At 36.9% G+C, this 16,690-nt stretch overlaps 1 protein-coding gene across 1 annotated transcript in view; it reads right to left on the minus strand.

Annotated features, from left to right (window-relative positions):
* Nucleotides 1–1,849: 1,849 nt before the first annotated feature.
* The window catches only part of PCM1 (pericentriolar material 1), an 89,265-nt gene continuing 74,424 nt past the window's right edge, over nucleotides 1,850–16,690 (minus strand). Inside the window, 8 exon segments of the mRNA XM_075066430.1 lie at nucleotides 1,850–2,173; nucleotides 4,431–4,554; nucleotides 4,693–4,785; nucleotides 5,014–5,255; nucleotides 7,175–7,250; nucleotides 10,650–10,807; nucleotides 12,145–12,283; nucleotides 15,570–15,629. Of these exon segments, the coding sequence (XP_074922531.1) occupies nucleotides 2,148–2,173; nucleotides 4,431–4,554; nucleotides 4,693–4,785; nucleotides 5,014–5,255; nucleotides 7,175–7,250; nucleotides 10,650–10,807; nucleotides 12,145–12,283; nucleotides 15,570–15,629 (918 nt within the window). The 3' untranslated portion in view covers nucleotides 1,850–2,147.

Below are 16,690 nucleotides of genomic sequence, written 5' to 3' on the forward strand. Positions count from 1 at the left end.
TTTTATATGCACTGATTCCTGAAACATTAAGGATTTGGTTAAATACAAATAACTGTGCTCAATATACCTGAACTAAGAAGTCAGCAATTGAAAGATTGCTGGGTTGATAGCTAGGGAAATCTGTTTAGTTCAAATATTGACGTGTACTGTCAAGTGTTAACTCTAGGTTTCAAATTGGCATTTTGTAAATGTTAGTTAAGTGTTAGTCTTGCTTACGGAATGCATAATGTTAGTTTCTAAAATCTTGACTGTATGCTAATATCTGAACGGTTAAGTATTCAGTTTACATTAGTTATAAACTTCAAAAATGAGTGAACTGGACAGAGCTGGAACAAGGGAAGATTTAATTTTTAATTGGATAGCAGCAGGATATAGAACAAACAACTATACAGTTAAAATTGGGGTACAGAGGCAAGGAACAGGCTCTACGTCTTGAACTTAGAGCCCTGTGAGGTGTGTGTGGGGGGGGTGTTTTTTTTTGTTGTTGTTTGTTTTGAGGAATAGCACTAATAGTTTCACAACTTATAGGGGATCATATTACCTTGGGGGAAGGGGGGACAATACGCAAGTCTGAGATCATCCTTGGGAACAATGACCAATGCAAGTGTTATTTGAAACTGACTCTTGTAAAGTAGGCTGTTAAAAATGAAATATTAGAAGTATCCCTCAACACTTACTTCCCCTATGGAATTTGTCACCAGGTGCTATTCAAGTTCACTGTTAACTGGCAGTGACTGAGGCACTGTCCATTATGCCAGGGAATAATCAGACATACTCTGGACAAACTAAACACAACTGAATCTAGTCAGTTTAGAAGTGGTTTATGATTATGCCAATTTAGTTTGTCACATTTTCCTATTCCTTAAATTTTGCTTGTGTAGAAGACCTATACAAAGGGGGAAAACTGATTATACAAGAAGTGCTCAAATGCCGATCAAAGAAACTTCTCTCATAACATCTCAAATTATTGTAACAGACAGTTGTAGGTAAACACATTGTCGGGAGCCCTTTAAATTGTCTGCAGTATTTATAGCAACGTTGGGCCCACCCTCATTTAAATTCAGGTTTTTTTTTTTAAAATCCAGCATCCATCACGTGTAGGAAATAGTAATGCTTTCTATCTCCTCTCCAAAAAGTTAATCTACTTAATATTTGAGTTCCCTTAAGTTCTCTGAATTCTGCCTCCCACAACTAGACATATTTAAGTTAAAGGTAAGCATTCATATTACTCTAAGGCTACATCTACTCTAAAAGCTAGGGGTAGGATGCCCAGCTCCTTTATAAATACTCAGTAACTCAAGGAGAGCTAGCTTGACTAAAAACACTGCAGCTGCAGTAGCACTAACAACAGCAGCACAGCACAGCACATACCCACAGGATGCAGGAATAGTGTATTCAGTACAGTTAAGTCATACCAGTGCCCCTGCCACCACAGCTAAACTACTTATACTCCTGCTAGCTCTTACACACACTCACACTAGGTTGATATGTGAGCTGGGACACTCAGTCCTAGGTTATAGTGCACACATAGTCCAAGATGACAAACACTCCTGTTTTCCTTACAACATCAATCATCTGCTTGGGCAATTAACAGTACAGCTACACCTATATAGTACTGTACCAGGTGAAGGGGAAAATCTTTGGTTTTTTTTTTTTTTTTTTTTTTGAAAGCTACCCTCCCCTATCACAGATTGATCGGAAAACTGACAGCATCCCTTTAAATGGCACACTGTACTGTCTACAAATAAGCATTCAATACAAAGCACTGCATGTTGTGCAGGAGAGATGGATGCCTTCACACAGCATCATAAGAACTTCTCCAGAAACTATAAAATAATGGCTCAAAGACTTTACAGATAAGTCCAACCTTTATTTAAAACTACATTTTAAAATTACTAAACAAATCACAATGAATAAAAAAGATTTAAGACAGAAAAAGAACAGTGCAGTAACAGTAACTAAAGGATTCAGTTACAGATGTTTAAACTGCCCTGGGCAGAAGTTGGCATATCTATCCTAAAGGCAGTAGTGTGTCAAACTAATTTACATTTTTATACAGATTCAAATTCAGTGAAGTTTGTGCCAATTTTCTATATGCACTGGTATATGTGGAGAGGGGCTAAGGAGGAGTTTCTGGAATTTTTTTTTCATGCACTTTGGGCTCCAGCAGTTTCTGCAAAATAAAAATTGTACTCATTAATGTCCAGGAACAATTACTGAATCTCAGACACACATCTGAACAGGTATATGTTTAAAAGTATTGCTGAGAACATCTTGACAAAACAAGTCCCTCCTCATTGTTGGTCTATACACAGTTTGCACATTGTGTTAGTTGAATAGGTGCAATCCATCATGTGGGCACTCTGATTTCATATAAAAAGCACCCTAATGCAGTTACCAACTTAAGCAAAATTGAAAGAGGGTACTCAACCCACACCAAGTGTCCACAGAAGCAAGCTCCATCAATTTAACTAGTTTGGTTTAGAAACCAAATCAATTAAATGCAACTTGTGGGGAGACCAACCCTTAGTGCCATTAAATGTGAATCTAACATTTAGGAGGAAAATTACAACGCCTTGTTCCAACACCAGTCACTGTTTCAGGCAGTGACTGTTGCCATTGTACTAGCACCCTTTAATCTGACAAACAAACACACACTATTGATTCAAGGTTTTAAGACAAATTTTAAGTTCTATTTTTTCCCTTAAAAATTAGTTTTAAAATTCTCTTTAAATTCAGGGCAGAATTAAAATAATGAATTTGTATGTCAGTTAGCCTAACAGTCTATTGTAGTGTAATTTTTTACACTTCAAAATGTGTTATATTACATTTCAATTTCTATCAGAAAGTAAACCAGAAAATATCAGTTTAACTAACTAAGACCCATAATCAGCAAGATATACCCAGGCTTTTAAAATACCACTTCTGGTTTTGTGACTTGCATCTTCATATCTTGAACAAGAGAGAGAGGGTTCAACCTCCTTTCCTTGTTCTTTAAGTATTCCTCTTAGGCATCTGAATTACATTCTAAAAATGTCATCAAGAGATTTCTGGTTACATCAGACTTAGGTGACTACTTTTTTAAAATCTGCTACACTTGGGTTTTTTCCCTGTCATCCTTCACCTGTTCTTTCCCCTATTCAAAATGTAACTAAAATTTAGCACCTGCATCTCACCTCGCTGCAGCAGTCAATGCAGATTAAGACTTTATGTACAGATCTGACCCCAGTCACCTATGAACTAAGGCGTTTTGAATCACATAAAAGTGTATTTAACACTATTAGGCTACTCCTGGGGGAATTCTGCATCACTGTGCAGGTGCAGAATTCATGTCCTCCACAGATTTCTTTGCTTCCCTGCAGAAAAGTGTCTTCGGATAGGAGAGCAAAGGAAATCCATAAGAGCAGTCACACAGCACTCCCTGGCAGCACAGACAGGTTGATTTGGGCACCTAGAGCAGCCAAGAGAGATGTAAATCACACTCCCCCAGTGTTGAAGGGGTGGGCAGTCGTGTGTGAGAGAGAGACAGACAGACACACCCTGTCGCTCTCACTCACTATTGCAGCATGCTTGGCATGGAGGAGAAGGGCTTCGGGGTGTGTCTGAGGAGGTAGGTGTGTCTTTGTGAATTCCCCAGGAGCATAAAACAGATGTAAAAGTTTTAAGGCTCCTTTACATGGCCAGAGTGGTGTAAAGAACAGCTTGGCCTTATAAATATTTAAATAGTTAGAACTGGTCTAAATATTCGGACTGAAAAAGTACTCCATAAACTATTTGCTACTGAACTTTCTGGAGATGGTCAGTAGCCAATATAAATTGTGAGTCTGATTCCCCAGCTCTCACTGGCTCTTTAGTTGCCTATGATGTAACGCTGAGCATATGGCTGCATATATTTGTTGACTAATAACAAAAAAAAAAAAAAAGAGCCAAACCTAGCTACATTACTATTAGGCAATGTTTGGGGGGGATTTCCTCCAATGCTCCCCACTCCCATTCTCCAAACATTGTATTGTAGTTTAAATAAATTACTGAAATAACTGAAACCAGCATGATTATATTGCAGTATTTTGATAAATAAAATATGCAGAATTTTTAATTTTTTGGTGCAGAATTCCCCCAGGAGTAGCTAATGTATAACTTACAATATCAGATCCTTCCTTACCATTAACTTCCCTTAGAAAAGGATTGCTTCTTTAGTCACAGTCAAGAATATCTTGACAGGTAAAAACTAGTGGAAGCAGCAGCAGAAAAACGAATATTTATGTCAATACAAATTTTCCAGTATATCATAATGAAAACTGATACACCGACAATTGGAAGATTGAGTTTTCTTGCTTTACTCAGCAATAATCCTGAAGGTTTTAGACCCTAATAAAGCTTAACTCTCCCAAGAGGAGATTCATGAGTTAGGAATTTAAAGAATCTCTCACCAGGTTCTTTCAGTGTTTGAGAGTCTCCAGCTAATTCTTCACCTTGCATTCCATCACCATCTAGTATTGCATCAGACAAAGTGTTAGTCTGGGCCTCAGCCATCATTTTCTTCATTAGATCTGCCTTGGGAGTGGATAAAACAAATTAATTAGTTTCCAGAGTCATATGTATTTCTTCCTTCCCCACATCTCCTCAATTTAAAAAACAAGACTCAGTTCTGTGATGGCCACTTCTAAGTACAGAAAAGTGCAAGCAAAATACCTCTGAATATATTGTGAGTTTAAGGGGCAAGTCTTCAACTTTCACAAAGTCATCTTCATCAGACTTTTGACTTATGTTTCCGGACCCAGCTTCCTGTTGATGACAGAATTTGACATTTTAAGAAGAAAACAGTGATGCATGATTCTGTTCTAATATAGATATCTGATAATTCTCTTAAAATATAACTAAAAATAAAAGAAATGAAGTGCCTGTGTGCTCAATTTAACCTACAAACTGAATGAGTCTGGAGAGAAGGCTTAACTTTGAAATGACAAATTTTATATTCAAGACAGACAATATGGAAACTCAAGCTATACGTACATATTCATTCACTAACACAGGTGACTCTGTATCAGGGCTGCCAGCCATGGAGCTTTCTGGGCTTCCTGTCAAGGATTTGGTTTCTGATATCTGAATTTCATTTACTAGTAATGAGGGGCTTGGCTCTTCAGTTGCTGACACCTCAGTAGCAGTAACAGACTCAGCTGCACTGACTGTTAGAAGTTGCTTATTCTCCAGCATATTGAGATAATGAGGCAAAATAGCAGGCACATCTTGTTCATCTAAAAACACAAAACATTTTAATCCAGACATGGATTTTGACAAAGTAAATGGCTTAATTTTTTTTTTTTTTTAAATTCAAATGAACAACAAAAGCAAGTTTCCAGCAGACATTAGTCAATTTGTCTTTGACATGAATGGAACAGGAACAGAAATCAAATTTTGCTGAAATATTTGAGAGGGCAACAGCCCTGTAAACACTCAGTGCAAACTAAAATCAACCTAATTAAAAGCCAATATATCAAGTTACAGATACCACATATTAAATAGCTTCCTGAAGTTTACAGGCTAACCTTAAAGTCAAGCATCATTTTGTAAATAAAGAGATCAATTGTGGCGAAAAACTTGACTAGTCTGCCTAGTTCATAGATCAGATTCATAGTAAGCAGTTCAATATTTCAGGCTTTTTTTTTTTTTTTTAAGTTATTTCAAAGAATGTATAAAAGAGATACTATAAAGCCATAATTTACAAGAAACTCATTTATCCCAGTAGGTCATTTTAAAATATTGTCTGTGTATAAACAGCGACATCAAAATCAAATATTTTAAATTTAGAAATTAGCGCAATTTTTTACTGGTAAATTGCTAAAGTGCAAAACTACACTCATTTTAAAGTTGTTTGGTACTAAAACAGAGTAATCCTTAGCAGTGTTTTGGAAAGTTAATCAATCTGCAGTTGTTAAACCACAGATTTGTTAAGCTTGTTAATTTAAAATTCTGATTTTTAAATTAGCTTTTTAAATCATCCACAAACTTTATATCAAAACAAAATGTAAGATACCATCTTTTGAAGGCAAGGTTAGTATTTGTTTATGATGAGTCAGCATATTGTGATTAAGTTAGTTTTCTTCCCTACACTGAATATATTAAGAGAGACTTGACACTATTCCCAGGAGCGGGTACAACTTTAGAACAGAATGGTGCATGTAGAAAGGATCTGACATGAATGTTGAAGTTAAAGCACAATTATTATGACGACTGATGGGAACTTAAAGAGCAAATGTACAATGTGAGGTGCACATAACTGTCTCTTTTTTTAGTCTGTATATGCTCTTCTTACATAAAAATTTTAAACAGTACAATGTGCAGAATTTCTTAATACGTTTTGCATGACTGCTGAAGCACTACAGAATCCACAGAGACAGAGTTGTCAATCTATGAGAGGAGCATATGTCAGTGCAGAAAACAGACTACTGCTAATTGTCTGTAACAGAAAATAAATCTTAGGTGAGAAGACGCAACCATCATGACATGCGCTAGACTGGCCATCTTTTGCCAATATGTAGCCAAGAACAGAAGGGCAATTTATTTTTGGAACAGTTATAGGAGTTCTGACATTTTCCCATCACTTCTCCAGTAGATATGGATTTGATTTAGTCCCCATCTAAGATAAGATTTCTCACACAGGAAAGATCACAAATATTTTTAAACACTTGTTATTGATAATGAAGGATGAAAATGGCAGGGAGTGAGACGTAGGCACAGCAGCAATTATCTGTTGACTATGAAATTCAAGCTTTATGTTCCAGTTTACTGAAGTATTATCCTCATCAGCTATTATTCAATAGCATGGGTTATTTTTTTTCTTGATACAAGAATATTCAATTAAAATTGTGTGTGAACCATGATATCAAAACAGTCCATAAAGTTATACCATGGACAAATGTCAAAATGCAACCCTATCATATACACTCAATTATATTGAGGTTTCTCTTTTAAAATGCTTGTTTTTTCTCATTTAATACAATTAGATCTCAGCACATGCAAGATCAGTAAAACAATCCAATTTAAAAAAAATGAATATATTCTTACAAGTTTATTCAACTTCTTCCTTCTTGTAGAAGGCAAATTTACATGAAAGTGACAGTATGATTTTTTTTTTTTGTTATGTACATAATTTAAAGTTTTATTCAGATCTTACCTTTAACACTGAAAGATTTCTGCTTAGTTGATAAAATCTCATAATCATTTGGTTTATCAGATTCATCTGTTGGAATCTATATGGGACAAATCATGTTTAGATGAGAAACTTCTATTAGGGAGAGTTTAGTAGTTCATCTAGTCTACCCCTCCCTGTCCCAAGTCCCCACACCAGTTATGCTTGTTCCTTACAGTATAACCGCCAACGTCTTGTCTATATTAGTTTAAATACTCAGTAAGTTCTACTGTTTATTCCTGTTATACTGTTTACTTCCTTTTACCTTATTAGTCCTCATCATAAACCCACACATCAAACTGAAAATCTCCTCTATCAGCATTTACATCATTCAGTACTTTTAGGCAGTTATACTTGCCTACCTCTTAGGCATGTTAGCAAAATGAACATGTTTTTAAAAGTCTTTATAGGTCAGTCCTTCCAACCCTTCACTCACTGGCAAATTAAGGAACAAGTCTCTAGAACCAAATCATTAGAAACTCTTGAATGAGTATGAACAATGAAGTGGCTCAACAGCTAATAAAATACTGAAATTTTATTTTGGAATCGCTACCGTACTAGAAAGCTAGAGAGTAGCCAGTAGTTGTACCTATCTTTAAAAAAAAAAAAAAAAAAAAAAAAAAAAGCTCTAGAAGTGATCCTTGAAATTACAACCTACTAAACTTACTTCAGTACAGTTAAACTGTATTGAAAAAATTTAGAATAGAATTATAAACAAGTATTGGTACATGGGATGATGGAATGGATTCTGCAAAGGCAAACTGAGTTTTAGTTACCAACAAAAGAATGAAGAAAGAACCATCACCTGACAATATACCTGGACTTTCAAGAAGTCGTTGATAAACTGTCTTAATATGTCTATTTCCTTGCCATAAATGCTATCACAGAAAAGATGGAAACAGTTGTCGTGTTCTTTTAGAAAACTGAGTAGCAAGGATATGACCAAACCTTTTTTACTGTAAGCTATCATATTACAATGAGAATAGGTTTTTCTGTCAAATCCTTTAGTACAAACTGTAGTTACATTCATGTCCATATCTACAAACAAACAGTTATCTTGCATTTTGAAAGGGGGCAAGAGTGGGTTTTTTTAAAATGCCGATTTCAAGAGTCAAATCCAGTTTAAAAAACAGACTGAAAAGAGATCATCACTATGGGGGGTGATCTTATAAAATACAAGTGTTGGAACAGCAGCTTTTATAGAGGATATTTAATACCTAGAGATTGTAACTGGAATATGTAGGGACAGATCATGGGACCTATGAAAGGAAGCCATTCTCATACCAAAGCTGCTTTTTAAAATGCCAATGTGAGAGCAAGGCTTTAAGCTGATGCACAAAGCCAGACTGTAGCTGAAGACTACCCTAGCCAAGTATCTATTATAAAGAAATTATGAACTTTAACCCAGCAAAATTCAAACTGGAATTTATTTTAACAGTGAAGGATGTGGTACATTTTCTCTCACTTGGTGTCTTTAAATCGAGACTGGATCTCTCTACAATATATGCTTTAATTCAACCATAAGTTGTTGGACCAGATGCCAGGACTCACTGTGTAAGTTCTGATGGGCTGTATTATGCAGGTCAGACTAGATGACTGTATTGGTTCTACTTCTGATGTTCAAAATCTATGAAGATAAGTGATGGCACTAGATGAATATGAAATCTTAAATGCTCACAATGTATGAGACCTGCAAACTTCTCTGAAAAATCATCCTATTCAAAGTCAACTCTCTTCTCAAATTTTCTCTTTTTCCAATTTGGTGGAGCGAAAAAAAAGGCTTTATCCATCTAGTCATTACTTATTTCTAACAAAGTAACAACAGTTTGACATCACAAATGGCTACTGAGCAAGTAGGTGTTCTAATAAACTGAACTAACATTATTCACTGAAGGTGGGAAATGAACAGCAGAAATATTAAAGCTGGAAACAGTGAATTTAAATAAAGCGTGAGATGCACCCGAACTGAGTGGCATCACAGGGTCACAATGCAACTCCTGTTTAGCGCAACCACCTCTGTCTCCACTTATGGAGGGGCGAATTCACCAAACCGATGCAACCACACAGGCCAGGTCACAACACCTGAAGTGGGGAACCTGACCCTGTCCTATGGGACAGGAACCACTGTGTGTGGGGGAGGGCGGGTTAGGTGAGCGCATTGTGGGCTCTTTCTCCAAACCCTTCCTTCTCTCCTCCCCACAGGCTCCCTGCCCTCTCCTAGGCATGGCTATATTGTGGTTTTTATACACGTCTGCTGTGAAATGTATTAAAAATTGGCATGCCAAATTCTAGTCTTAATTGTAAGGCCAGAAGATACAACTGATCATATAGTCTGACCTCCTGCATAGAACACAGGCCATAATTAACTGCTGTTTGAACAAGAGCATGTATCTTTTTGACAAACATCCAATATTGATTTAAAAGTTTCCATCATGGAGAATCCACCACAACCCTTAATAAGATGTTCTAATGGTTAGTTATCCTCACTATTAAAAAATTACATGTTGTTATTTCCAGTCTGAATTTGTCCATCTTCAACTGCTAACTATTGGATTTTGTTATACCTTGGTCTTCTATATCGAAAAGCCCTCTTATCAAATTTCTGTTCCCCATATAGGTACTTATAGACTGTGATCAAATCACCTCTTGGCCTTATCTTCATTAAATGAAATAGACTCAAGGAGCTCAGTCTATCACTAAGAGGCATGTTTTCCAATTTATTTATCACTGTCACAGCTCATCTCTGAATCATATTTAATTTATCAACTACCTTACTGAACTGTGCACAGCAGAACTGGACACAGTATTCCAGTCAGGTTACACTAATACCCAATACAGAAGTAATATAGCCTCCCTACTCATACTCAAGATTGCCTGATTTACATATCCAAGGACTGCATTAGCCCCTATTGACCACAGGGTCACACTAGGTGCTCACGTTCAGCTGATTATCCTGGGAAGCAGTGATTCTGAAAAAGACCTAGGAGTCATGCTGGAAAGAGTCTCCGATTCTTTTAAGTATGGCCTACATTCTTCGCTCCCAAATGCATGACTTTATATTTTGGCCATATTAAAACACATTGCTTGCTTGCTTGCTTACCAAGTGATCAAGATCACCATCAGTGATCTGCCCTCTTCCTTTTTTTAGCACTCCCCCAATCTTTGTCCCATTTGCAAACTTTATCAGTAATGATTTTTCTTTCCTTCCAGGTCATTGATAAAAACATTAAATAGCACAGGATCAGGAACTGATCATGCAAATATCCTTACCAATAAGAACTCAAGAAGACTGTATGACAGGAAAAAGGATATCCATGTATAACATTTCTTTAAAGCAACCCTAGTAAGTAACAGAAGAAAGGACTGGCAGTTCAAGAATACAATGCATAGATAGCTTACCTAGTTGGTACAAAAATATTTTAATGAAGGGAAGTTAAGGTTTGTAGAACTCTGATAGTACCTGTCTTTGTTCATTTTCAGCTGTAGTTTCGTTGCTGGCTTGCAGTGAAGTCTGGACATCCACAGGTCCTTCTTCAAACTCTTCTATTTCTTCATCTTCATTCTCATCTTCACCACTTCCATAATTAGTTAGAGCTTGTGTTTCCGCTTTAGACAAACCTGAAATCAGTCAATGCAAGAGTTTCAAAATAGCTTAGTCACTGATAAGTTATACTGGCTCTTCATTAAAACTCTTGTCCTCAGTATTTCAAAAATTAAAATTCAGACTGTGTTCAATTAAGTTCTCTTCATATTCTGGAATAGGAGATAAGGCAACATTAGATACCTAAAACCTCAATATAAACATGATAAATTATACTGTCTGTAAAAATGGTTATGACCTGTAATCCTCTTGAGAGACCTTTTCCTGGAATGAAAATACTCTACAGAAACCTGACTGGAAGTACCACCAAACGCCATTGCTGTGCTGTAATGTAACTAAGTACTTTAATTTAATTCAAGTATAGTTGAACAGAGCAACCATGATGGAAGCAGAGATATTCAAGGGCGGAACAAGGGGACATAATTAGGAATAATGCAATGAGAAGAGAAAACATTTAGGTGGAATACCCAGGAAAAAAGTGTACGGATAGCATTTAGAGCTGAACTGCAGAATCAGAATAATAAAAAGGAGAATGAAAGCCATTTGGCCTTGAAAAGATTCATATGACGAGAGACTGAAAAGACTGGAATTATCTGCCTTAGAAAGGAGAGGAAAAAAGAGGGAAATGATAAATATATATAAAACAACAAATGGTAAAGAGAAGGTAGATTATAAACGTCCGTTTCCCTGCATCTCAACATGAACATTCACTGAAATTTAAAGGAAATACTTTCTTCAAACAACGCATTAATAGAGTGTAGAACTCCTTGTCAGAGGGTATCACAGAAACTAATAGCATGGCAAGATTCAAAAAGTGATTGGACACGTATGTGGAAAAAAATAGTTATTAAGGGTAAGGAAAAAATCAGAAGGGATGTAAACCACATGCTTCTATGTTTAATACAATCTAACTAGGAGAGATCACGACAAGGCCTTCCCTGGAGATGAGGTAGGGGATTTATCTCACATTTGCCTAATTTGGAGTTTCTTGACTCGTCCTCTGAAGCTGGCTGGCTATTGGGACACACGTTACTAGACTATATGGACCATGGATTTGATGAGATGGGAATTCCTATAAGACACAAATCCTCTAAGCAGTGGAAGCTCCACTGCTTTTGGCATTTAAACCTAGACTGGATAAGATACTAGAAAATGTAGTACTGGAAACAATCGTACATAGAGAGGAGAATAAAACTATATGAGTTAATAGAAAACTGAGATAAGACCTATTAACCTTATGCATCTATAGCGCACACGAAGAGTATATCGTTAAAAATTGTCATAAAATTAGTTCCCTTAAATTAGAGTAAAAACCTGAGTAACAACCTATCAAAACAATAAAAAAACCACTTACTTATAGACACCAGACAGCCTTTACTCTCCTCATCTTCCTCCTGATCAGAAGCATCAGATCTCATACTTTGAGGAACTTCACCATCATTGTATATTTCTGATTCTTGTGTGTGTTTAACTGTTTCAGTCTCATCCTTGTCCTAGTCATAAGTAAAATTAAACCTCTATTGAATAGATTTTTCCCTTATTCTGGACAAGAAGATTATTGTAACAGGTTTTACTCATCGTAATAATTAAGTGCATTGCCTCTGCTGCACTAAAAAAAACTCAGAAGCATCAGGAGAAAAAGCACCCAACAGAACATATTAAGTACTTCCTTCAACAATCCAAACATTCTGAGAGAGATTATGAGGAGGACCCACAGCTCCAATTGCCCTCCATTCTTTCTACAAAATTTAAGAATTCACAGAAAGTTTTGAAGGAGTGAGGAAGTGGGAGTACAGTGTGAATCTCCAAAAGCAATACACTGATAGGACACCTCACTGGTCTTTTTCTCCTTACAGAATAATCTCCTTTAGATCTTCATGCTTGGGAAATTAAAATAACCACCAATTACCAATGAGGATGACAGAGTGTCATTGTATTAGGACTGAAAACTGCTCTCAAAATAAAATGTAACTACAAGACACCAGGTCAAGAGAGACCCACATATGTAACTATGGCTTAGAAGTAGCCCCCAAGCACAATTGTGTGAACGAAATATATGATAATGACTTGAAAACATATAACCTGAGTAGTGCTGAATCAACTTTTTTACTATGGGGAAGCTGTAATAATATATGGAGATATACCTATCTCATAGAACTGGGAGGGACCCTGAAAGGTCATTGAGTCCAGCCCCCTGCCTTCACTAGCAGGACCAAGTACTGATTTTGCCCCAGATCCCTAAGTGGCCCCCTCAAGGGCTGAACTCACAACCCTGGGTTTAGCAGGCCAATGCTCAAACCACTGAGCTATCCCTCCCCCCAATGTAGGGACACTACCTCCCCAAAAGCCACTCACTGCATACCTTGCAGCTACAGGACCAGCTCTAGTGATAGCTAGAAACATTCCAAATTGCTTTTAGTCCCTTCCTTGCTATAGCTGATCGGCAGCTCCCACACTGATGCCTACTGCATCACAGAGGATGGATGAGAAAGTAGTTCTGGTTGCTCCATTGCTTGTTTTCCATCTGGTCTATGGAAACCCCAAAGAGAGCAAGATTACTCCCTAGAGACCATATGCCAACTGGGAATAGCCAGTGTGCAACATGATAAAGCTACTCTGCCTTCCCTGCCCCAGGGGCCGAGCAGAGAGACTCAGGAGCTAGTTATATCAGGCTCTAGGCTTTTTGGAGGACCTCTGGAGCTGGGAGAATTCCCACTCCCTTTGCTCCATCTGAATAGTGCAAAGGGAGCAGCACAAACAGGGCCCCTAAAGTACTGATTGTGGCCACCTAATTAGTTAGAAATATGTTCAGCTCTCTGGCTGATACCACTGCCATTTTTTTCTTTGATAGCCCCTCCCATGCAACAGTAAGACTGTATGTAAAAATCAAATCCACTTTGAAAGCCACAGAAATATCATGAAAGGCTGGAAGAATCTGATCCTAGACACTAATGTATAAAGGCAACTTCATATAGGTTGTCTTTGGATCTCTCTCTCTCTCTCTCACCCAGAAGGTCCTCCCTGCTCAGAACAATACCATCCTTGTTTTTCCTCAGAGAAACAACATTCACAATTGCTTAGAGAAGAGTCCTCAGCAGTGTGCCTTTTCTTCGTTAAAGACAGAAAAAGCACTGGAAAAAAGAAAGGCTATAAAAGCATAAACTCTGCCTGTATGCCCAGATATTTTTGAAAAGACAAATCAAATCCAACACATACTCAGTGGCCTTAGACTACTTTATGGAGGCTTGGTGGGAACCAGGAAACTTCAGATCCCAAGGAGACCTCAGAATAGACACCAGGACACTCAAAAATTTTGAAGACTTTTTTCATGCCAAAGGAGATGCATACTTAGACCTGGAACCAAAGGATTCCAAGGGTCTAGTCTTCAGGCTCCTACTGTAAGATAGTGCAGCACTGTTCACCATCCTCCACCTGCAAGTAGTAAACCCTGTGCACACAAAGCAACCTCAAAGAATATTCATGTGGAAGGCACAAATAGACAAGGTATGTGACTCTTTATCAACATCAAATGAGTGACACACCACGCACAGTTCAATCTTGCCTGCTTGCAGAGATCTGACATAGAGCCTACCAAGACAACAACCCTGAGTAAGAGAGAGGGAAAGAAGGTAGCTAACAGAGCTGAGTGGTCATTTGGAGTCAAAAGAAGTAGGAGCTGAACATTATACAATGGTGTTTAGTCAAATAATCCACACAAAAACTATGCTAATCATGAAGGGTGCAGAAAAAGAAAACTATGCTCACAGCTAGCCATTATCAAGAAGGAGCTGAAAGTGGCTGGAACCACAAGTCCTCTTTCTAACCTCTTTGTTTGGATCTGCAAAGTGGCCACTTTGCTCTGCTTTTCAAGATGATTCTGCATTCACAGCACTGAGAGCATACATCCCACATTGAGACTGCACAGAGGCAGTTTTTGAGAACAACTACTGAAAAGGAATAATGATGTGGTTCTACTCGGAAGAGAGATACTAAAAAGAGATATTGAGGAATTCCATGTTTATTGTGTCTATTTCTACATCAATTCTGCTAAGTTTATAAACTATTTTTGTTTGTTTTAAATTGCCAGTCCTGCAAACTATTACTGGCATCTCAAAGTCAATCTTGCTCTTTCACACTCGCATCACCATTAACAGAGATCCTGCAGGTCTCATTATGTTTTCAGTTAAACCTGATGTGAAATCTCTTTGAACACAAACGTTACAACTGTGAATGTCTTTATTGGGGATGCACAAAGATAACTGAGGGCAGAATCTGCTTCTGCAACAACATTTTAATGCATAAGAAATAGAATCAAACTCAGTGTCTGTAAGCTGTGATGGCTCTGCTGTGCTAACAGAATGAAAATGAGTAGATCTCCATCACTAAAGCATACTGCCATTATTGAATGTATGCAGAAGGGAATCTATTGACTAAGGAAGTTCACTTTCTTCTACATAAATAATTTTTCAGAAAGCTGTACTTTAAAAGATAGGTTACAGTACATACTGTGTTTCAGAGACAACTTAAGTAAAGAGTTGGTAACAGTTCGAGGAGACAGAAGAGGGTATTAAATGATATTTTCAACCAAAATTAAATTTTGAAACATTTGCTTTCCAAGACTCAGAGCAAAATGGATTGTGTAGAGACACTGGGTTTGTATGATCACTTTTGTTCAAATCATTACTAAAAATGCACTGAAAGTGATAACTAATAATTTGGGAAATTCTCTTAAAAAAGGAGTAAAGACAGCTACAGTTTTAAAAAATAAATATAACCTACTTTGTCTTCATCAATATCTTCAGTGGATGAACTAACTCCTACCTCAAGAACTCCCTTTGCCTATAAGACAACCAATTAAATTATCTTCAATTCTGAATTGAAAATATCCATATTACAAAATTTAGCCTACATATAAATCCACATTTAAATCAAAAATGGCTTTGAAATACTGGAAAAAATTGACTTACTGTCATACCCTTACTTAGAATTATGTTTATATACCATGCCTACTATTATAAACTCAATCGCAAAAATTACAATAAAATACTCTAGCAAGTATTTCTCAAGTCCTGCTGTAGTTTGTGAAGGGATACATCTTTAAATAGGTGTCATCACTATCTGGGAGTTATAATACTCATTCAGAAATCCTTTTCCAGGTATCTTACTGTTCAGTTATATTTTTTTAACAAATTTTTATGACTCTTGTACTATCCTAATTTCATAGATGTTTCTATTCACATTAAAATGAAATTAGTTGAGTGCTTTTATTTTATTTGAGACTTCTAAAGAAAGCTTCTAACTAGGGCTTCCATTAAAATACAAAAAAGGGAACAACTACAGTATATAAAAGGAAGTAATTAGGTAGGTTGCTTAATGCTATGGTGGGGTAGTATTCATTTAGCTTATACAAAGTATTTTTGTTCTCATTTAGCTTTTCTATAGTAAGTTCATTATGAACCCTGAGGATGCTGCAATGACATTCTTTAAGTGCCACCAGGTGATCCCACAGTCCAGAACTAAAAGTGCTCATGATACATCCTGTTGGTATAGATGGTGCCAAAGATATTCTTATTAGCATTACAGGAGATGAATTTCTATTACATTCTTATTCATCGATTCCAAGGCCAGAAGGGATCATTGTTTTCATCTAGCCTGACCTCCTAAGACAGGACATAGAATTTCCACAACATCATTCCTGTTTGCACTACAGCAGATCTTTTAGGAAAAAAGATCCAAACTTGATTTAAAAATTGCCCATGATGGAGAATCCATCATAACCTCTGGTGTTGTTTCAATAGTTGTTTACCTTCACTGTTAAAAAATGTATACTTATTTCCAAACTGAATTTGTCCACTTTCAACTTGCGTATTTCTTTTTAATAAGAGGTTAACATTTTATTT

Source organism: Chelonoidis abingdonii, chromosome 5 (assembly GCF_003597395.2).
Source record: "Chelonoidis abingdonii isolate Lonesome George chromosome 5, CheloAbing_2.0, whole genome shotgun sequence".
NCBI classification, from domain to species: domain Eukaryota; kingdom Metazoa; phylum Chordata; order Testudines; family Testudinidae; genus Chelonoidis; species Chelonoidis abingdonii.